Below are 15,522 nucleotides of genomic sequence, written 5' to 3'. Positions count from 1 at the left end.
AATGATTTTCTCCCGCAGGGCTCAATAGCACTAGGAAATCTGCCACTGAAACCGTGATGGTAAACGATAGGAGAAATGATGGAATTTGTGCTTGAGCTCTGACAGAAACACACCTTGGACCTCCTGCAGCTTGCAGCAAACACTTAATGCTACAGGAGAAAAGCACAAGCTGCAATCAGAAAAAAAAAGATGAAAGGGAATGTTTGAGCAGCTGTGTGGATTGTCTTCTTCAGCAGTGGAGAGCGGGACTGCTTGGGGTGCATGCCTGCAGTCGTAATAGGACCCCTGTCTGATCTTTAGCCTTGTTATTTCGTTTGGTCTACAATATGCCTGAGGGAGTGGCTCTCTCTCTTGACACAGGCTATCTTGTTTTCTACTTGAATGCTTATGCTCCCTCTGGTGGTAATGTGCCCACTTTAACACTGCATTAGCGCAGAGACACACGGAGGGGTTGGGCTGGCTGACTGCTCTCCTGTCTGCCCACACACGCTCCTAATAACCAGAGATAGGACGTTTTCCTCATTTCATAGGTTTCCTATGGTAGGAAAACGGCTGAATGGCACCTTGGTATCCCATCCATGGACAAAACATTTGGGGTTTTGCAGAATATTAAAAGGACCATGCGCCTTACACTAAGAGGAAACTGTTGATAAAAGTGGACTAAATCAACAGAAAACTAAAGAAAAGAGCATCTCTGACAGTTTGTAGTCCAAATATCACCACGCTTCGGAAGTGCATGATTAATTGAGTTGAATTTTTCTTTTTTTAATTGAATTATTTACTGTAGGTCCTAACTGAATCTACCCTAAAGCTGTATACCAACTAAATCCTGTTATATTCACAAAATTATATGTGTGTGTGTGTGTCTGAGATCAGAGTTTTGTAATCACCTAAGTAGGACGGCTTGTTTGTTTTTGCCTTTCTTTATATGCTTTGAGTTACCTGAAACCTAGAAAACAGCACAATGCCGAACACTACGGCTATATTTCAGATTTAATATCTGACCGAGCTTATCAATAAGCAGAGAACTGTGTGTCTGGTACTTAAATAACTGAACTTTCCTGCTAATAAAGGAGAAATTATTCCTATTTTTATACAGCAAAGAGCTGATGGACAAGTCTCGCATTTTTCTAATTTCCTGGAGCTTTTACTCATGACTTTATGCAGAAGTAACAAATACAGACAAAACCTGAAACCTCATGAATAAACTACAGTAGTATGCTGTTACAGTATCCTTTTTGCGTCACATAATAACAATTATTTTATTCTCAATTAGCAAAAAAAAAAAAATAGCACACATATATAGCACAACCATTCACACATGCACACGCAGCAAAACAACCACATATAAAAAAACCCAAAAAACTAACATTTATGCTGGACAGAACAAAGAGGCCTGTGAAGGGTGGCTTTGAAATTGGCACAGCCCTGGGAGCATAAATTGTCTTATTGGTGATGGAGGTGGGGCTTTTGCTATAATCTCCATCATCCTATTGACATAAAGAGGATCAAGACTGCAGTCAAGCCCAACATGATGAGATGAAACAGCTTAGGATGTGGAGTAGATCTCCTGATACAATAGAGTCCTGGGTGTTTGTGCTATTTCACACACAATAGAAATCATTTTTCTCACATTACACATTATAGCTCTGGTACCCAAAATTATAAAACATTTATGTTACCTAGGTAACGGCATGGTATTTCCTTGCATACTTCACAAAGATTCATGTCCACATGTTCAAATGAACCCAGCGTCCACTTACTTGCACGTCATCGGATGACGGCTCATAGCTGGCTCTCTTGAAGGTCTCTGTCACATTGCGAAGGATCTCTACTGAAGACAGGAGGTCACCAGCGTAGAAGTTCCTCCTCTGGGTGAGATCCAGCAGGTTTTTTGTGACCTGGGACATCCCATCCCCCGCCAGCATCCTCTGGCCCTTGGCAAGGTGCCCCTGAACCTCCAAAAACAGGAGAGGACAGAACTTGGGGCATCGGTGTCCTCTGTTGAGTTCGCAAGATACACGCTAAGCTACACATTTAGATTAAATGGGGTGCAAAAAATCAGGAAGAAAGACTCTACTCTCTAAGGCCCTTTATGTGACACTTATATCTACGCCAGGCCTGAAATGTATTCTGCCTCGCGGATGTTTTGAAATGAGCCAATACGAATAAAAGAGTTAACTGGAGCAGAAGACACACATTTAGGCAGAAATTGCAGAGTGAAATGACATCTCACATCATTGCACAGGGTTTACGTCCATAAATACACGTTCACAGGTGCAGCGCTATATGTGCTATCTCAGCTCTTCTGAATTATTTTATTTTTAACAGTGATGGAGGGTTACCAAAATTACCTAGTCTAGTGGAAGCGCTTCTGTGTTTTCAGGCTGAAGGCAAACCTACTAAAGCAAAAAAAAAAAAAAGTACTCCAAATGGTGCAATAAAATGCACTCGGGCTTCAATGAAAACTGCTTTTTGTGTGATTAAAAAGTCTCATCAGACAAGAAATGAAAAAGAAAAAAAAGAGAGAATTCACAAAAGGTTCTCTTGAGGGAAAGATATGATTCTATTAAACTGAAAATACCATTTCACTGAGTTTCCCTAACTGTTATTTATTTATTTACTTATTTACTTTTTTCTTCATGCTGCAAGTCTTATTTTAAATGAACAAAATATTGCAAGTTGTTGCGGTGGATCCTATTTACAAAAACATAGCAAAGCGCAAGTGACGAGTAACCGAGGAGCAACATATAATGTAACCGCGATATCATCAATATTGTAATTTATTTAGAAACACAGACGAGAACATGCCTGGAACTCTAAATTCAGCAGCTGAAGGACATCAGGGAGGGAAAAAAGGAAAAAAATGTGTGCTTAAATTTGCTCCTCTATTGGAAGTGGTTAATCTTTTTGGCTACATTGTGATGAGAATTGGGAGGGGGACACTGGGGAGGTAATTTATGGTGCACTGGAAACAGAGGCTGTGAGAGGGAGCTGACTTTGCACCTACTGATTGCTGCAAGTATCTGAATTCATTTGTTATGCATCGAGCATAGCTGGGCTGCTCCCAGAAGGCCATACCGCGGTGATCCAAAGAGCAGCGTCGACTAGTGGTGCCTGTAGAGGAGGAAGGAGACAGCGACAGATTTGGAGAGGAGGATTGGCGAGGGAGGGATGAGAAGATGAGCAGGCGCAGAAGAGGTGGGGGGGTAGGTGGAGTTAAGACCAATGGTGGGGGAAAGAAAGGCAGATTGAAGGGGTAGAGTGGGATTAGTTGGATACGAGAGGAGGGGAGAGAGACAAAAAGGAAAGAGAATAATATTAATACTTTTAATGAGAGTCTTATCTTTTCCTCTTTGTCCGTCATTCACCATCAAAATTTGATGTAACCCGCTCGTTAGAGAAGGCGATAAAGAAAGGTTTATGGAAGGAAAGTATTACAGTATTTGAACAGAAATGGTTTAATATTATGCCAAACGACACAGTCCCGTGCCTTTTAATATATGCTCTGCGTGCCCGGCTAATACAACTTGCAGTCGCTTATTCAAACATGCAGCAGCTCAGCTGTGATAGCTGTCAGGCATTTAAACAGTAATCCTGAAATAGCAGAACTACCCAATATCCACCCACACGGCCACGCACATCCTACATAGGGGTCCAACATCACAACTTCCCAGCTGTCGACCTGGTGGAGTGCACTTCACACATCACCCCACCGCTCCAAAACAGGTGCTTGACATCCTGAGGAAAACTCCCACAGTACAAAACATTTCCCCTGGCGTCCGGGCTTCACATAAAACCTTCACTATCTCTTGTTCTCCTCCGTGCTCTCTCTCTGACTTTCGCACACTAACACACACAGACAAAGAGAAATCACAAACACACACCCCCTACACGCCCACCTTCTCCACAGCTACTACTTGGTGATATCCACTGAAGCTGAGAGTGCACGCTCGCTGTGTGCTGGGAGCAACCATGCATCACCATGAGACAACCCAGGGGGCAGCAGGAGAGGCCCAGTGCTTTACACTGGGCTGAGCCTCTGTGTCCCTCAAAGCTGGTTTCACCTGGGTGGTTTAGAGTTTTGCTTCACAATCCACACATCTACTGTTAAGGATGCCAGCAATCAAAAGAATGCTCGCTCTGAATTTTTATCAAAAAGATAGTAAAAAGTCTGTTTTATGATGGTTTGAGACCTAGAAATTAGGCATTCACTTCAGTGTTTTGGCTCTGACATTCCAAAAGGTCACTGTAAGCTGAGAAAGGTTGGGTTCTTTGAGTGGGAATTGCCAAAAAGGCACAGAGCAGTAAGAAGAGGTCAAATTCAAGAACTGCTTGAAATTGATAAGCATTAAGGTTGCTCAGTGATGTGAATTTTGTCCACGTATAGACATGAAGCAGGAGTTAAACAGCAAGAGAGGTAATATTTTGGTCACCGGTAGCCTGTGTTTATATTATTAATATACTGTATGATGTTGCAATTTTAATGTGATTTCAGCAGTCCTCAAAGACACAAATTACCCAAGGCCAAAATCATTTTAATGTAAAATCCCTGCACTGGAGCTCATCTTTTATTTAAATAACCTAATTTTAAGTTTGAAAAAGGGGAGCTCTTGATTGTGGTTTATAAGTGTGCAAAAATAAAACCTAATAGCAGACTTGCACTTTATATAAATATGTCCATAAGCACACCTTACTTGCTCAGGAAAGATGCACTCCTGAAGCCACAGTATGCAAACAGCAAAACAACAGTAAAAGAAGCTTAATGAATGGTCAGTGTTGAGAGATAGTCACTAATTTATTTGTAAGTCTTTCTTTTGCCAGTTTTGTGAACTGAAATTCTCCCAAACTGATCTATTTTTAAATGAGGTTTATATTGTGCAGATATATAATTAGATATCAATCTGCCTTGGCTTTGAGACGGGTTGCTAGTGGGATCAAATAGGGTTAGAGACACAAACTCGAGGCCTTCGCTGTAATTCTGCCCCAATCTGTCATCTGTCCTTGCATCATCAGTGATGTATGTGGAGTAAGTTGAGTATGAAATATAGGTCAGTGGAGATGTGCTTGATCAAAACCAAGGCTGCACTCCACTGAGGCGCTGACCTGTCGCTGTCTGGTTTGACAGCGCTCTCAACTTGGGTGCCATTAAAAGAGAATTTTTATTCAAGTGATCCTCACCGAGACGGAATACTAAAACAGTGTTTACCAGCTGAGGAGTTGGAAACGAGACAATGTTAAAAAGAGGCTCTGAACAAAATTTCTGTGGTTACCATCCGCTGGTGAAAAAGAACAAAAAAATCCCTTACATTCTTTAAAAAAAAATCTTTCTGGAATATATGACAAGTAAAAGGCCTTGGACTGAAATGGCTGCCATTAATATTATGAAAAGGCAGAACTAACAAATAAAAAAATGAATACCTTCCCCACTGAAGGATGGTGTCTAATTTATTTGCTGGAGACGGCTGGATAATTTTCTCTGCATTAACCTGTGAAGAGTTTGTTTAATAGCCTGTGGTGTTGCTGCTTTAATTGCTCCCACTTTCAGTTGGATGACTTGAACTTTAATTGATAATTGAGATTTGGGGCTCTCATTACACGGGCACATAAATAACAGTACATGAACTTTTGAATGCAAAACATCTTCCGCCAAAGTAACTAGTACCTTCAGGTGTTAGTGGGAATAGAAACGGCATATAAATCAAACTCAAAGGATTTATTGCACCGAGCAGCCACTGGCAGGTTTAGCAAATAACGCCGATCCATTCACAGAAATGCAATGTTTTGCTTGGAAACTTAGGGTCCTGGCATTCATGTGGGTGTTCCTTTATCTAAACGTTGTTGCAGGCCAAGCACACACGCCCATGGCAAGGGCACTCCCCGGCATCAGCTGCCTTCCTCAGCAGGACAATGCTCAACGCTGTACTGCAAAATCTGCTCACAAAAAAGAGCCCAAGGCACTGGCCTGGCCTCCCACTCGCCCTGAATATGCTTGGGAACAAGCCTGAACAAGCCTAAGAAGTAACCCATGGTACTCAAAAGATCGACTGTATCACGTGCACTAAATGATGCTTCCAGGGATTCTGTGTGCAAACGTCATTGGGTCAGAGCTGTTTTTCTAGCACGAGGTGGACCTATGCAATATTTGGCAGATGGCTTTAATGCTGTAGCTGATCTTGTATCATTAATAATACCTTGTTGTTGTACCTAATTGTTAAATTGCTTTTGTTCTGAAACAAATTAAACCATACACCTTTATTTAATGAAGGACCAGACTATGATAAATGGGCAATGAAAGCTCAAAATCTTACAATTTTCTTTTTGCTTCAGCACACTCTGCATCTAAAAGTAGATGTAAATGTAAATGTAGCTCGCATGTTTATCAGTTCAGGGACATTTTTTGCTTGGCTGCTACACTGCGAAGAAATTCATGCGCCATACGTGTCTCACTTTTCCTCCCATTCTTGCCTCCGGTGGCAGTTGTCATCGGCGATGACCAAGTCGTTGCGGATGCCCCTGCACCCAGCGCTCTTTCTGTGATGACCTTGATGACGACAGGCGCTATGGGTGAGTAGGTGCTGAAGCCCGCTAACACATTCGGATGTTTCACCCATGCCGTCACACTGCATTCGTGTTGCCCACTTCAGACATTTCAGTTACCTTCTCTGATCAATATTTCATCTTTGTTTACCTCTGCCATTTCATATCAGGCTGTCCGGGAAGGATGAGACTATCAGTGAGGAAATTCACTAAAGGTTTGAGTCTGACCTTGATCTAATTCCAGGGCAAAGGTTTTGAAGAGTTGTTTTCATTTATGGTTTCTTAATGTATGCTCCCCGAAACCTGCTGACTCTAGAACTGTGATTAATGGCTTTAGAGATAAACTTGACCTGCCCTGACCTATTGTCTATCACCATCTTTTTCCCAGTCCTCTGTGCCAGCTTTGACAGGGAGGATGCACTATACTTAAACATGAAATATGTCTGCTAGCTGGATTTTTACCCTTTTATTATGACACTGTTATAGTATAACCCAGTTCTTTGGCAAAGTGAAATAGCATCCCTGATAACATCACTTTGGGTTCAAGATGTACTGCACATACGGTACCAATAGCACATCTTGAACTTTTACGCGAGTCCACCAACACTGGAAGTCACAAAGAACTCAGCCCAGAGTGCTGACCTAGTACAGGCAGCAGCGACAGTGTGCTCACGTCTGAAACTGCATCCAAATTAGCTGCATGTAAGAAAATAACACGTGGTCTGAATTAATCTTTTGTGTCGCAGCTCACGCGAATATAAGAAAGCTCATTAAAGCAGAATAAAGAGCCTTGCCTTGTCTGACCCGAACTTAGCACATAAAGACAACGCTTGGTGTAAATGAAATTCTTAGTAAAGGTCAGCAAAGGTGTCACATTTCCAACATCACACAAATAAACACACACACACACATACACACAATCCCTCACCGCAAGCTGGAAATAGCTTAGTGGTGCCAAACAGTTATTAGCCATAAAACTAATGTCAAGCCGGAAAGCTAATGTCATGCTACTAAATCTTACTCTGCGTAACTTTGCCGCAGGTGAGCCATCTGTGAATGACAGTGTGTTTGCTACTACATCTAGTTTGCAAGTTAGCCATTTTATGGTTGGGGACGAAATGTAATTTTAGGAACGCCAGACTGTTTTGCATTTTGCAACAGCTTACTGTGTCAAACCCACATGTAACTTTCTACACACGACAGCCCTCCACTGCGCCGATGTCTGTCTGCTGTTAGCAAACTGACCTTCAGCAAGAGCAAAGGTAACCTGTATCACAGCAGATTTATCAGAGGCCGCATCCCTTTTTTATCCTCTCCCAGCTTCCCCCCTCCTTTTTCTTCTTTTCAATAGCTCAGAGTTAGTCTCAATCTGTTACAGAACTTCAATTCACCATTCAAATGCTCTCCTTTCCATGCACGCATTAAAGCCTCTGCTTATTGTCTGAAAACAGACATCAGTGTGCTTTTCTTTAACAATGCCCTCAGAATCACAGTTACGTTTTTTCCCCATCCAGTGCACAGGCAGTGTATTGACGGTGCAGTCATAAATTACATCACCGCATGTGGAAATGGAATGAAGAGCTTTTATCAACTATCTGGAGAGTGTGCAGGCGACTTCCAAAGCAGAAGTCTGATCATAGAACTTCGACATTTAGGACCAGCAAGCACTGCACCTTGTGAAGTGGCAAAATTGCGCTGATACATGTAGGAAAGTCTTGTCTTGTTATTTTAAATTGGATGGAATCCAATATGTTTTTTTCCCTTGGGGGAATGAGGATAAGTAATAGGATTTTAACAAGATGAGTACACTTACCAATAAAGCTTCATTCTGTAAGGACAATTAAACTAGTGATAATAAAACGAAAATCTAATTACAAAATGTCATTCAAAGTGTTTAGAACAGAAGCTTCATTGCAGTGTATTCTTTTTTAGTAAAATGCTTATTTGTACAATATAAAATTTGTTAATTAGTCTGTCTTTTTGCACCTTTTTGTCATGCAGGACTGCTATCTTAAATTTCCAGAAAATTTGAGTGCAAAAAACAAATAAATCAAGGGTTGTGTCTCTGTAGACAAGTTCCATTCATTTGCCAGTAGTGCTTACAGTTTAAGAATTATTTTTTCATTAGTTCGCTTGCTTGAATTTGCACTGCCACTTGTTTGCAAGTCAAATCAATGTACATTGCTCCAGGCAACCCGAGCTTGCCGTGCGTTTGACTTCCTGGCCATGCCGAGGTGGGTGGCAATATCATCACAAAATGAACCTAAATTCTATAAATCCCACAATATTTTCCCTGTGAAATCAAAAAGGAGATCTAACATCACAGATTAAAGCTTGTTTACTAGTATTGGAACTGCTGCCAACAATGAAATGTTCAGTGTCAAACTGAAAGAAGACCTGAGGCAACCTGGCTTTTATTTTCACCATTTACTACATCCATCCATTTTCTTAACCACTTATCCAGGGGAGCCTTACTTGGCTAACTTTGAGCAAGAAGCATGCCCTGGACAGGCCAATACAAAGTCAGACAACCACACACTCTCTCATTCACACCTACAGCCAATTTAGAAACACCAGCTCACCTAACATGCATGTCTTTGGACTGTGGGTAGAAGTCAGGGTACACAGAGCCAAAGGAGACCGTGCAAACTCCACAAGCGGTTCAAACCAGGAACATTGTTGCTTTAAAGCAACACCACTAAGTCTCATATTTTAAAAAAAGAAAATACACAAATATATGATGTAGCTTCTGTCCTCACCTGTGGCATTAGGGGGACATCTATTGAAGGCGAGTTCTCCTGAAGGGGTTCGTCTCCACACCATTGACACTGCATAGTCCTCAGGACAAATTTCATAAGGTGCTAGAGTGCAAAGTGATACAAACATTACTACATCAATGCTAAAAGCTTTTTAGTCTTTCCAATATGATGCAACAATTTCTTCATACTGCATATTAAGAGGTATGGAAATATAGGAGATCAAAGCTATAGTTTCAGAGAGTCTGAGGATGCATTTATGGATTATAATAAAATTTACCCTCTTCACATGCCTCAGTCTTTATGAGGGAAGGTACTTCTTAATTATAATAATGGAAAAAATGGTTTTAATGTTTTTGTGGAACACTGCTTCTTTTACTTCAGAGAATAGAAGTATTACGTGACTTCATGTTTAAGACTCTACTTCAAAGGAGATTATTTTGAAAACCGTACTTTAAGCTTTGATGATACTTCAATTTCTCGGTATGTCCGTCACCATGATTTCAATTTCTTCATTTATTTCAGTCATCCACCTCTGCTAATCTGCACCCCCTCTTCAGACTCAGTTTTAACTGATCTCTTATAACAAGACATGTCAGTCAGTGCACAGAGATAATTATCTCCTCACTTTCGTTCAGCTTCTCTGTGGCCACTCAGACTTAAGTCTTATTATGCTCTGACTCACCTGGACACCGTTGGTCACTGCACTTTCTGACTTCTTCTCCGCTCCCATCACACTGTTGCCCAGTCACCGCTGCCCCCTGACACACCCGAGCACGCCTCTGCCATCCACCGTCGCAAGACTTTGAGCAGCCACTCCACGGACCCCAAGGATTCCACTGGCCATTAGCTAAAATAGAATCATTTCTAGTTAGAAACCGACACTATTACAAATATAACAAGTACTTTAAAAAAACAAACAAAAAAAAAACAGCAGACGATCAACTAAAAAGAAACAGCTATAAAAATGTCTTTATTTAGTGTGTGATATCTTTAGCTTTTGATTACATTTATATCTTTTGCTACTCATGCTTTTAGTTTGAAGACATAATTTCTTGGCAGTATTTCACAAATGAACAATATCACCTGTAATAATCAGGGGTGTGTGTATTTTATGGCTAAAGAAAATGAGAGCGCCGATTATTCACATCGTTTTGCCGATATTAAAAAAACAAATAAAACCACACACACACACACACACACACACATTTTTGCTGACGTTTCCAAACCCAGAGGTACGGTTTATGCCCTTGTAATGAACACTGTTAAACTCTGCGTTAGACAAAAAAACAGATGCTCCCCTTCAGCGATGTAGTAAATCACACGCCCTTCTGAATGGAAAGGTACAACACCGTGTGAGCAGGAAACACACACCGCTCATTCTAACCTCCACTTACCCCTTCTTCACTTATACGGGCATTTATCATGTCCTACAACTAACCTCTGTCGGGATTGCTACTGGAAGCAAGAAAAACCAGGAAAAACCACGATGACCTGTTGGCTGAAACTATCTGCAAGACATTGATCAAATCCCAGTGGATAGTGATTTCTTTGCCTGCACATGAAGCAGCTGATTCTTCAAACAGATGCATGCTCATGTGTTTCAAAGAGCTCATTGTTCCAGCAGTTCTAAAGAAATTGTTTTCATTTGAAAACACATAGCATTGATTCAAAAACCTGCACAGGCATTTATTGTAGTTATTAGGCTTTTTTTAAGACTTTAATCTATTCAATTACATTAAAAAAATATCAGATTTTCTAGGAACTAGCCAAACATGTATTTAGCTAGTTCTAAAAAGAAAAAAAAATGATGCTTTTGCCTTGAACTCTTTGTCAACGCAGTGCCTCCAGCACTAATGGACATTGTGCTGACTTGTTAAATAGTGGCTGTGTTTCTCACTAATGATTGATCTCTCACCTTGGAAACAAGTAAGACTTGCTAAATAGATAGGCCTCATTAAATGAATAAACTGTATAATGCATTCTCTCACTGTAACGGCAAACAACAGCATCACCTTCTTCATTATCATAAGCACAAATTAAAAATACGCATTTGCCACTGTTTTAGGGGTCCGGCAGACCACAGGGCTGGCTGATTATTTAAACAACATTTGTAATGACTTTGAAAACTAGAGAGGAAACCATGCTCCACACACACATATTGGCGAGCTACAGACTAGAAACCTAGCTGTTTTTTGCAGCTGCATTGAAAATTGCATCAGGAGATTATGAGAGTGCTCAGACCCTTCACATGATCAGACAATTCAAAGCCTGATTGAGACCTCTAAGCAGACATCTTTGAGCCTCTAATGCATCTATGATGTTGACAGACAGTTCGGGCTGCTAACCCTGAATTATGTGAAAGGCATACAGTATATCTAACTGGATTTTTCAAATCCAATTGATAGAGCACGGTCTTGAACATTATTCTTGATTCTTACAATGCCGATTTGATTCTTGCTACAGGGCTTCTCTGTACGCATCAGGGAGAGTAAGATAGCTCAGTTAAAGGCGATAGATCGTGCTACATGGTAATGACTGTAATAATGATGATGACAATATGGGACGGGCTGGCTTTTTTTCGTCTCTCTCTCTCTCTTCCCTGTTTAGAATCGTTGTTTTCAAATTTAGACATCAAAGCGGATATGGAATTAAGAGGCTCAGGATTTTTTACCTGTGCAGTCAGGATTATGGCACTCTCTGCTTTCTGCCCAGTGACCGCGACACTCAGATCCCCCATGGGCGGCTGCTGAGCACTGCCTGGTCCTCTGCTGTGTGCCATTGGCACAGGTCACCGAGCAATCGCTCCAAGAGCTCCACTCCTGCCACTGTCCGTCCACTGAGGCACCAACCACAACCCAACAAGCATGTCCCAAGTGAAGGGAAAAGGAGGGCAGACAGAAATGGGAGGAAATATTCAGATCACTATTCTCTCTCATACTGAAAGCCAATAAAACAGATATTATGTGAAATGCAAAAATTTACAGGGCAACTTGTCAAATTTGGAGACTCAGACTTGCAGTCGGGTGTCTGCTTTGTTTTTTGTTTGTTTTTTCAACTAGAATTTCCCAATAAAGTCAGAGACAAAACAGAATTAAGACATAAAAAAAAGATATTGGAAGAGTAGCGTCATATTAAGATTCATATTATTAAGAGGTTCAAAGCACACAGTGCCGCTATCTTCTTGTCAGGGAAGAGGGAAAGCATCTGAAATTGAGTGGTTTTCATTGAGTCTGCTAGGACAGCAAAGCTAACATTTACTGTGTGGAGAAACTCATCATCACTAATCTGCTTACCATTCACAGGCAACTGCGAGTAAGTGATTTTGACGTCAGTATTACAGTATTCCTTCTCAACAGGGTTACCTAAACCGCTTTATTGTGTAAGCTCAGAGTCTGCATCCATTCCCTTTTCTTTTTTTACTTACCTTTAAAATATTGCACTGACTAATATATGTAAGGTGTATTGCATTTTACAGAACTGATCTTTTAAAACGAGTCCATGCTTTACTCATAACTGTTAATAAAATGATTTCTAACAGATTAAGAGAGCAGACAGATGATACCTGGGCAAAGGGCTATGTTGCAAAGTTTAGTCTGGGTCTCAGGTCCATCACAAGCCCTGCCTCCATGCTGGGGAGGAGAGCACATCCTAGTCCTAGTGCGGTGACCTCTGCCACATGTGAATGAGCACAGGCTCCACGGTGACCACTCCTCCCACACACCGTGTACTGCGGGCACAGAAAAGGCGTCAGGCCTAATCAATGTCTCTGTCTCTGATACAGCATAAACAAAGGCCTCACCAAACTGCGCTGAGCCATAAATGAAACAAAATCAATCAAAAGAATTAGCAACAGAGTAATGTAAGTAAAACACAGAGCACACAGACATTGTGGGGGCTATTCTCTAGCTCAGCCATAAGCTGCAGTCTCCTCCAAACATTTATCACAATAACAGCAAATGCTGCTCCTCTAACAACGCGTCATACAGTAGCACAGATAGAACACAATAAAAATGTCAATCTCTGACAAGGGAGTTTCAACGTGCAGAACACCAACAATAAGAGTCCAGACTATCTAAACCAAGGTAACCATCAGGAACAGCAGGTCTAACAATGTCACAGTCTGTTGAATCTTCTTGGTTGACTGAGAATCTAATAGCAGGGGACCTTCAAGATAATGTGGGCTGACAATGGTTCTGGAAAGCTGTCATTACACTAACATACTGATCATGGTAATGCACAAAACACACAATCTATAGCCTGCTTCCAGTCCTCAGAGTAAGTGTGCAATATTTAGACTACATGTCAGGAAAGACAGATAAATCCAAAAGAAAATGTATTGAACATTATGATATATGTTGCGGGGGTTATGTTGTTTCCTTTTGAATTATAAATCTGTGGCATGTTGTTTTTGAACAACATTTTGTCACCGCTGCTCATTAAAGCCAACATCAGTGAGATTATCTATCTAGCATTCAACGTCAACCGTGAGTTTGACATAAACGAATACTCTAATATCCTCTGATCTATCTATTCAGATAATTTATTCCACTGAAACATGCTTCTAAATATAGATATTTCTAATGTAACACAATGTTTCTTGACAAAAGTGCAACTTTTAAACTATAATTGCTTTTTTTTTTCAATTAATTTTAAACAATAGCTGGCAAAAGGCAGCATTCCTCTGGCATCTTGGTTTGTGTGTAAGCTTAACTGGGTTCTAGTTGACAGATGGTGAGTCTTCATAAAACTGCGGAGAATATTTGCTATTGGCTCATAGTTTTACTTTGGAGAGGGAAATGTGGAAATCTGAGAGGCAGACAGAAGTAAGACACCTCCTGTCTTGTCTTGGCAGTACTCCTAAATGTACACAGAGATATGGAGTGATGAACACACTGCTTTCAAAATGTAAAAGTTTAACCCCTGATATTAGTTTCTGATGCAACTGTTGGCAGCTTGATGCCAGCACTGAAGTACATTTACTGACAGAGTTAAGGCCCAGCATTAACTTTAAGTGCATTGCATAAAACCCAGAAAATACTGAAACTGTGTTTGTTACCAAAAGTATGCTCTTACTGAAAGGAAATAGAATAACTCAAAGAAAGGAATTTCCCATTGCCTGAATGGGAAAAGTCAATGCCTGTTTTTATCTATAAATCTTCAAACTTATACTTATGCTCTAATATATCACCCTGACCTAACTTGATTATTTTCTGCATGAGAGAAATGGAAAGGTGGCCACTTTCAAAAGTAAATCATAATATTAAATAATAATACTATATGACATTGCAGTATAGGCTCTGGTGAGCTCTGATGGCTATTGAAAATGAGCGTTCAGCTTCAGTGTGTCTTCCAATGTTTTAAATAAGCAGATGTTAAACAGAAACCTGTAGTAGATGGACGGTGCTGTGGCCGTGATTAGGCTCTACATTTTCAGAAGTGTGGGAGGAATTTCTCATGTCTTGCACTTGCAAATTAGCATGCGCACAATTAATAGAAGTTTACTGTAAACACAGCATATCTGGTGGTTTTATCATCTTTTGACTACAAACAGGACTTAAGACCTTAGTAATGTATGTCTGACTACTGTACAGTGGCCGCTGGGGCTTGATAAATCCTCTTCAGAAGGGTCGCTGTCCACAGCTTGTGCAGAAGCTTAAAGTCCTCGCAGTACAAATTTTTAGATCTCAGGATCAGTTGTAGAGTAGTTGGATCTTGGGATCAAGCCTATGGTCCGCCATGAGGCAAGCTACCGTCTGTCCCAGCCCGTGCCTCTAGGCGCTACTTTGATGCTCTTAGCTAAGTGGCCCATGGTGACTGAAGCCTTTACTTTGAAATATTCGAGTTCAAAGCTTGCAGTCACCACAGCTAGCAAAGATGGAATAGGATTCTGTCCCTTTGTGTGCTTTTTCTCTGAACTGCAGCCATGATTTACAGGGATGTCCATGAGCAATGCTATTGGTCTGCTAGAGGTGAAATTCCTGGACCAGTACAAGATGATGGACAAAGCAACTGCATTTGCCAAGAATGTTTTCATTAATTTGAGGTAAGCTGGGATTTGGGTGGCCTTCTCATTGCTTTCCAGTGAAGTTTAACCTTTTTAACTTGCTAGCTAGCTCCTTTTACCCAACTGTAGTCACCATACAGTATTTATTATTTTGTTTCTGAGTGCCTTCTCTTTTGATACAGAGTGGTTTGAAGTAGCTTCAGATAACCCAATCAATGC

General features: G+C 40.8%; 1 protein-coding gene across 4 annotated transcripts in view; it reads right to left on the bottom strand.

The window, feature by feature from the left end:
• Positions 1 to 15,522, bottom strand: part of adgrb3 (adhesion G protein-coupled receptor B3) — a 115,147-nt gene that overhangs the window by 44,335 nt on the left and 55,290 nt on the right. For 3 of the 4 annotated variants that reach the window (XM_063492293.1, XM_063492295.1, XM_063492296.1), the window contains 6 exons: positions 12,862 to 13,026; positions 11,971 to 12,135; positions 9,982 to 10,146; positions 9,300 to 9,401; positions 3,011 to 3,117; positions 1,764 to 1,958 (listed from right to left, as the gene is read on the bottom strand). In XM_063492293.1, coding sequence (XP_063348363.1) covers positions 1,764 to 1,958; positions 3,011 to 3,117; positions 9,300 to 9,401; positions 9,982 to 10,146; positions 11,971 to 12,135; positions 12,862 to 13,026 — 899 coding nt within the window. The remainder of the gene's footprint in view (positions 1 to 1,763; positions 1,959 to 3,010; positions 3,118 to 9,299; positions 9,402 to 9,981; positions 10,147 to 11,970; positions 12,136 to 12,861; positions 13,027 to 15,522) is intronic. The other variant, XM_063492294.1, reaches the window with a different exon arrangement.

This window comes from Pelmatolapia mariae, linkage group LG13 (assembly GCF_036321145.2).
Source record: "Pelmatolapia mariae isolate MD_Pm_ZW linkage group LG13, Pm_UMD_F_2, whole genome shotgun sequence".
NCBI classification, from domain to species: Eukaryota; Metazoa; Chordata; class Actinopteri; order Cichliformes; family Cichlidae; genus Pelmatolapia; species Pelmatolapia mariae.
Note: the sequence above shows the minus strand (reverse complement) of the source record. Positions and strands in the feature narration are given on the sequence as shown.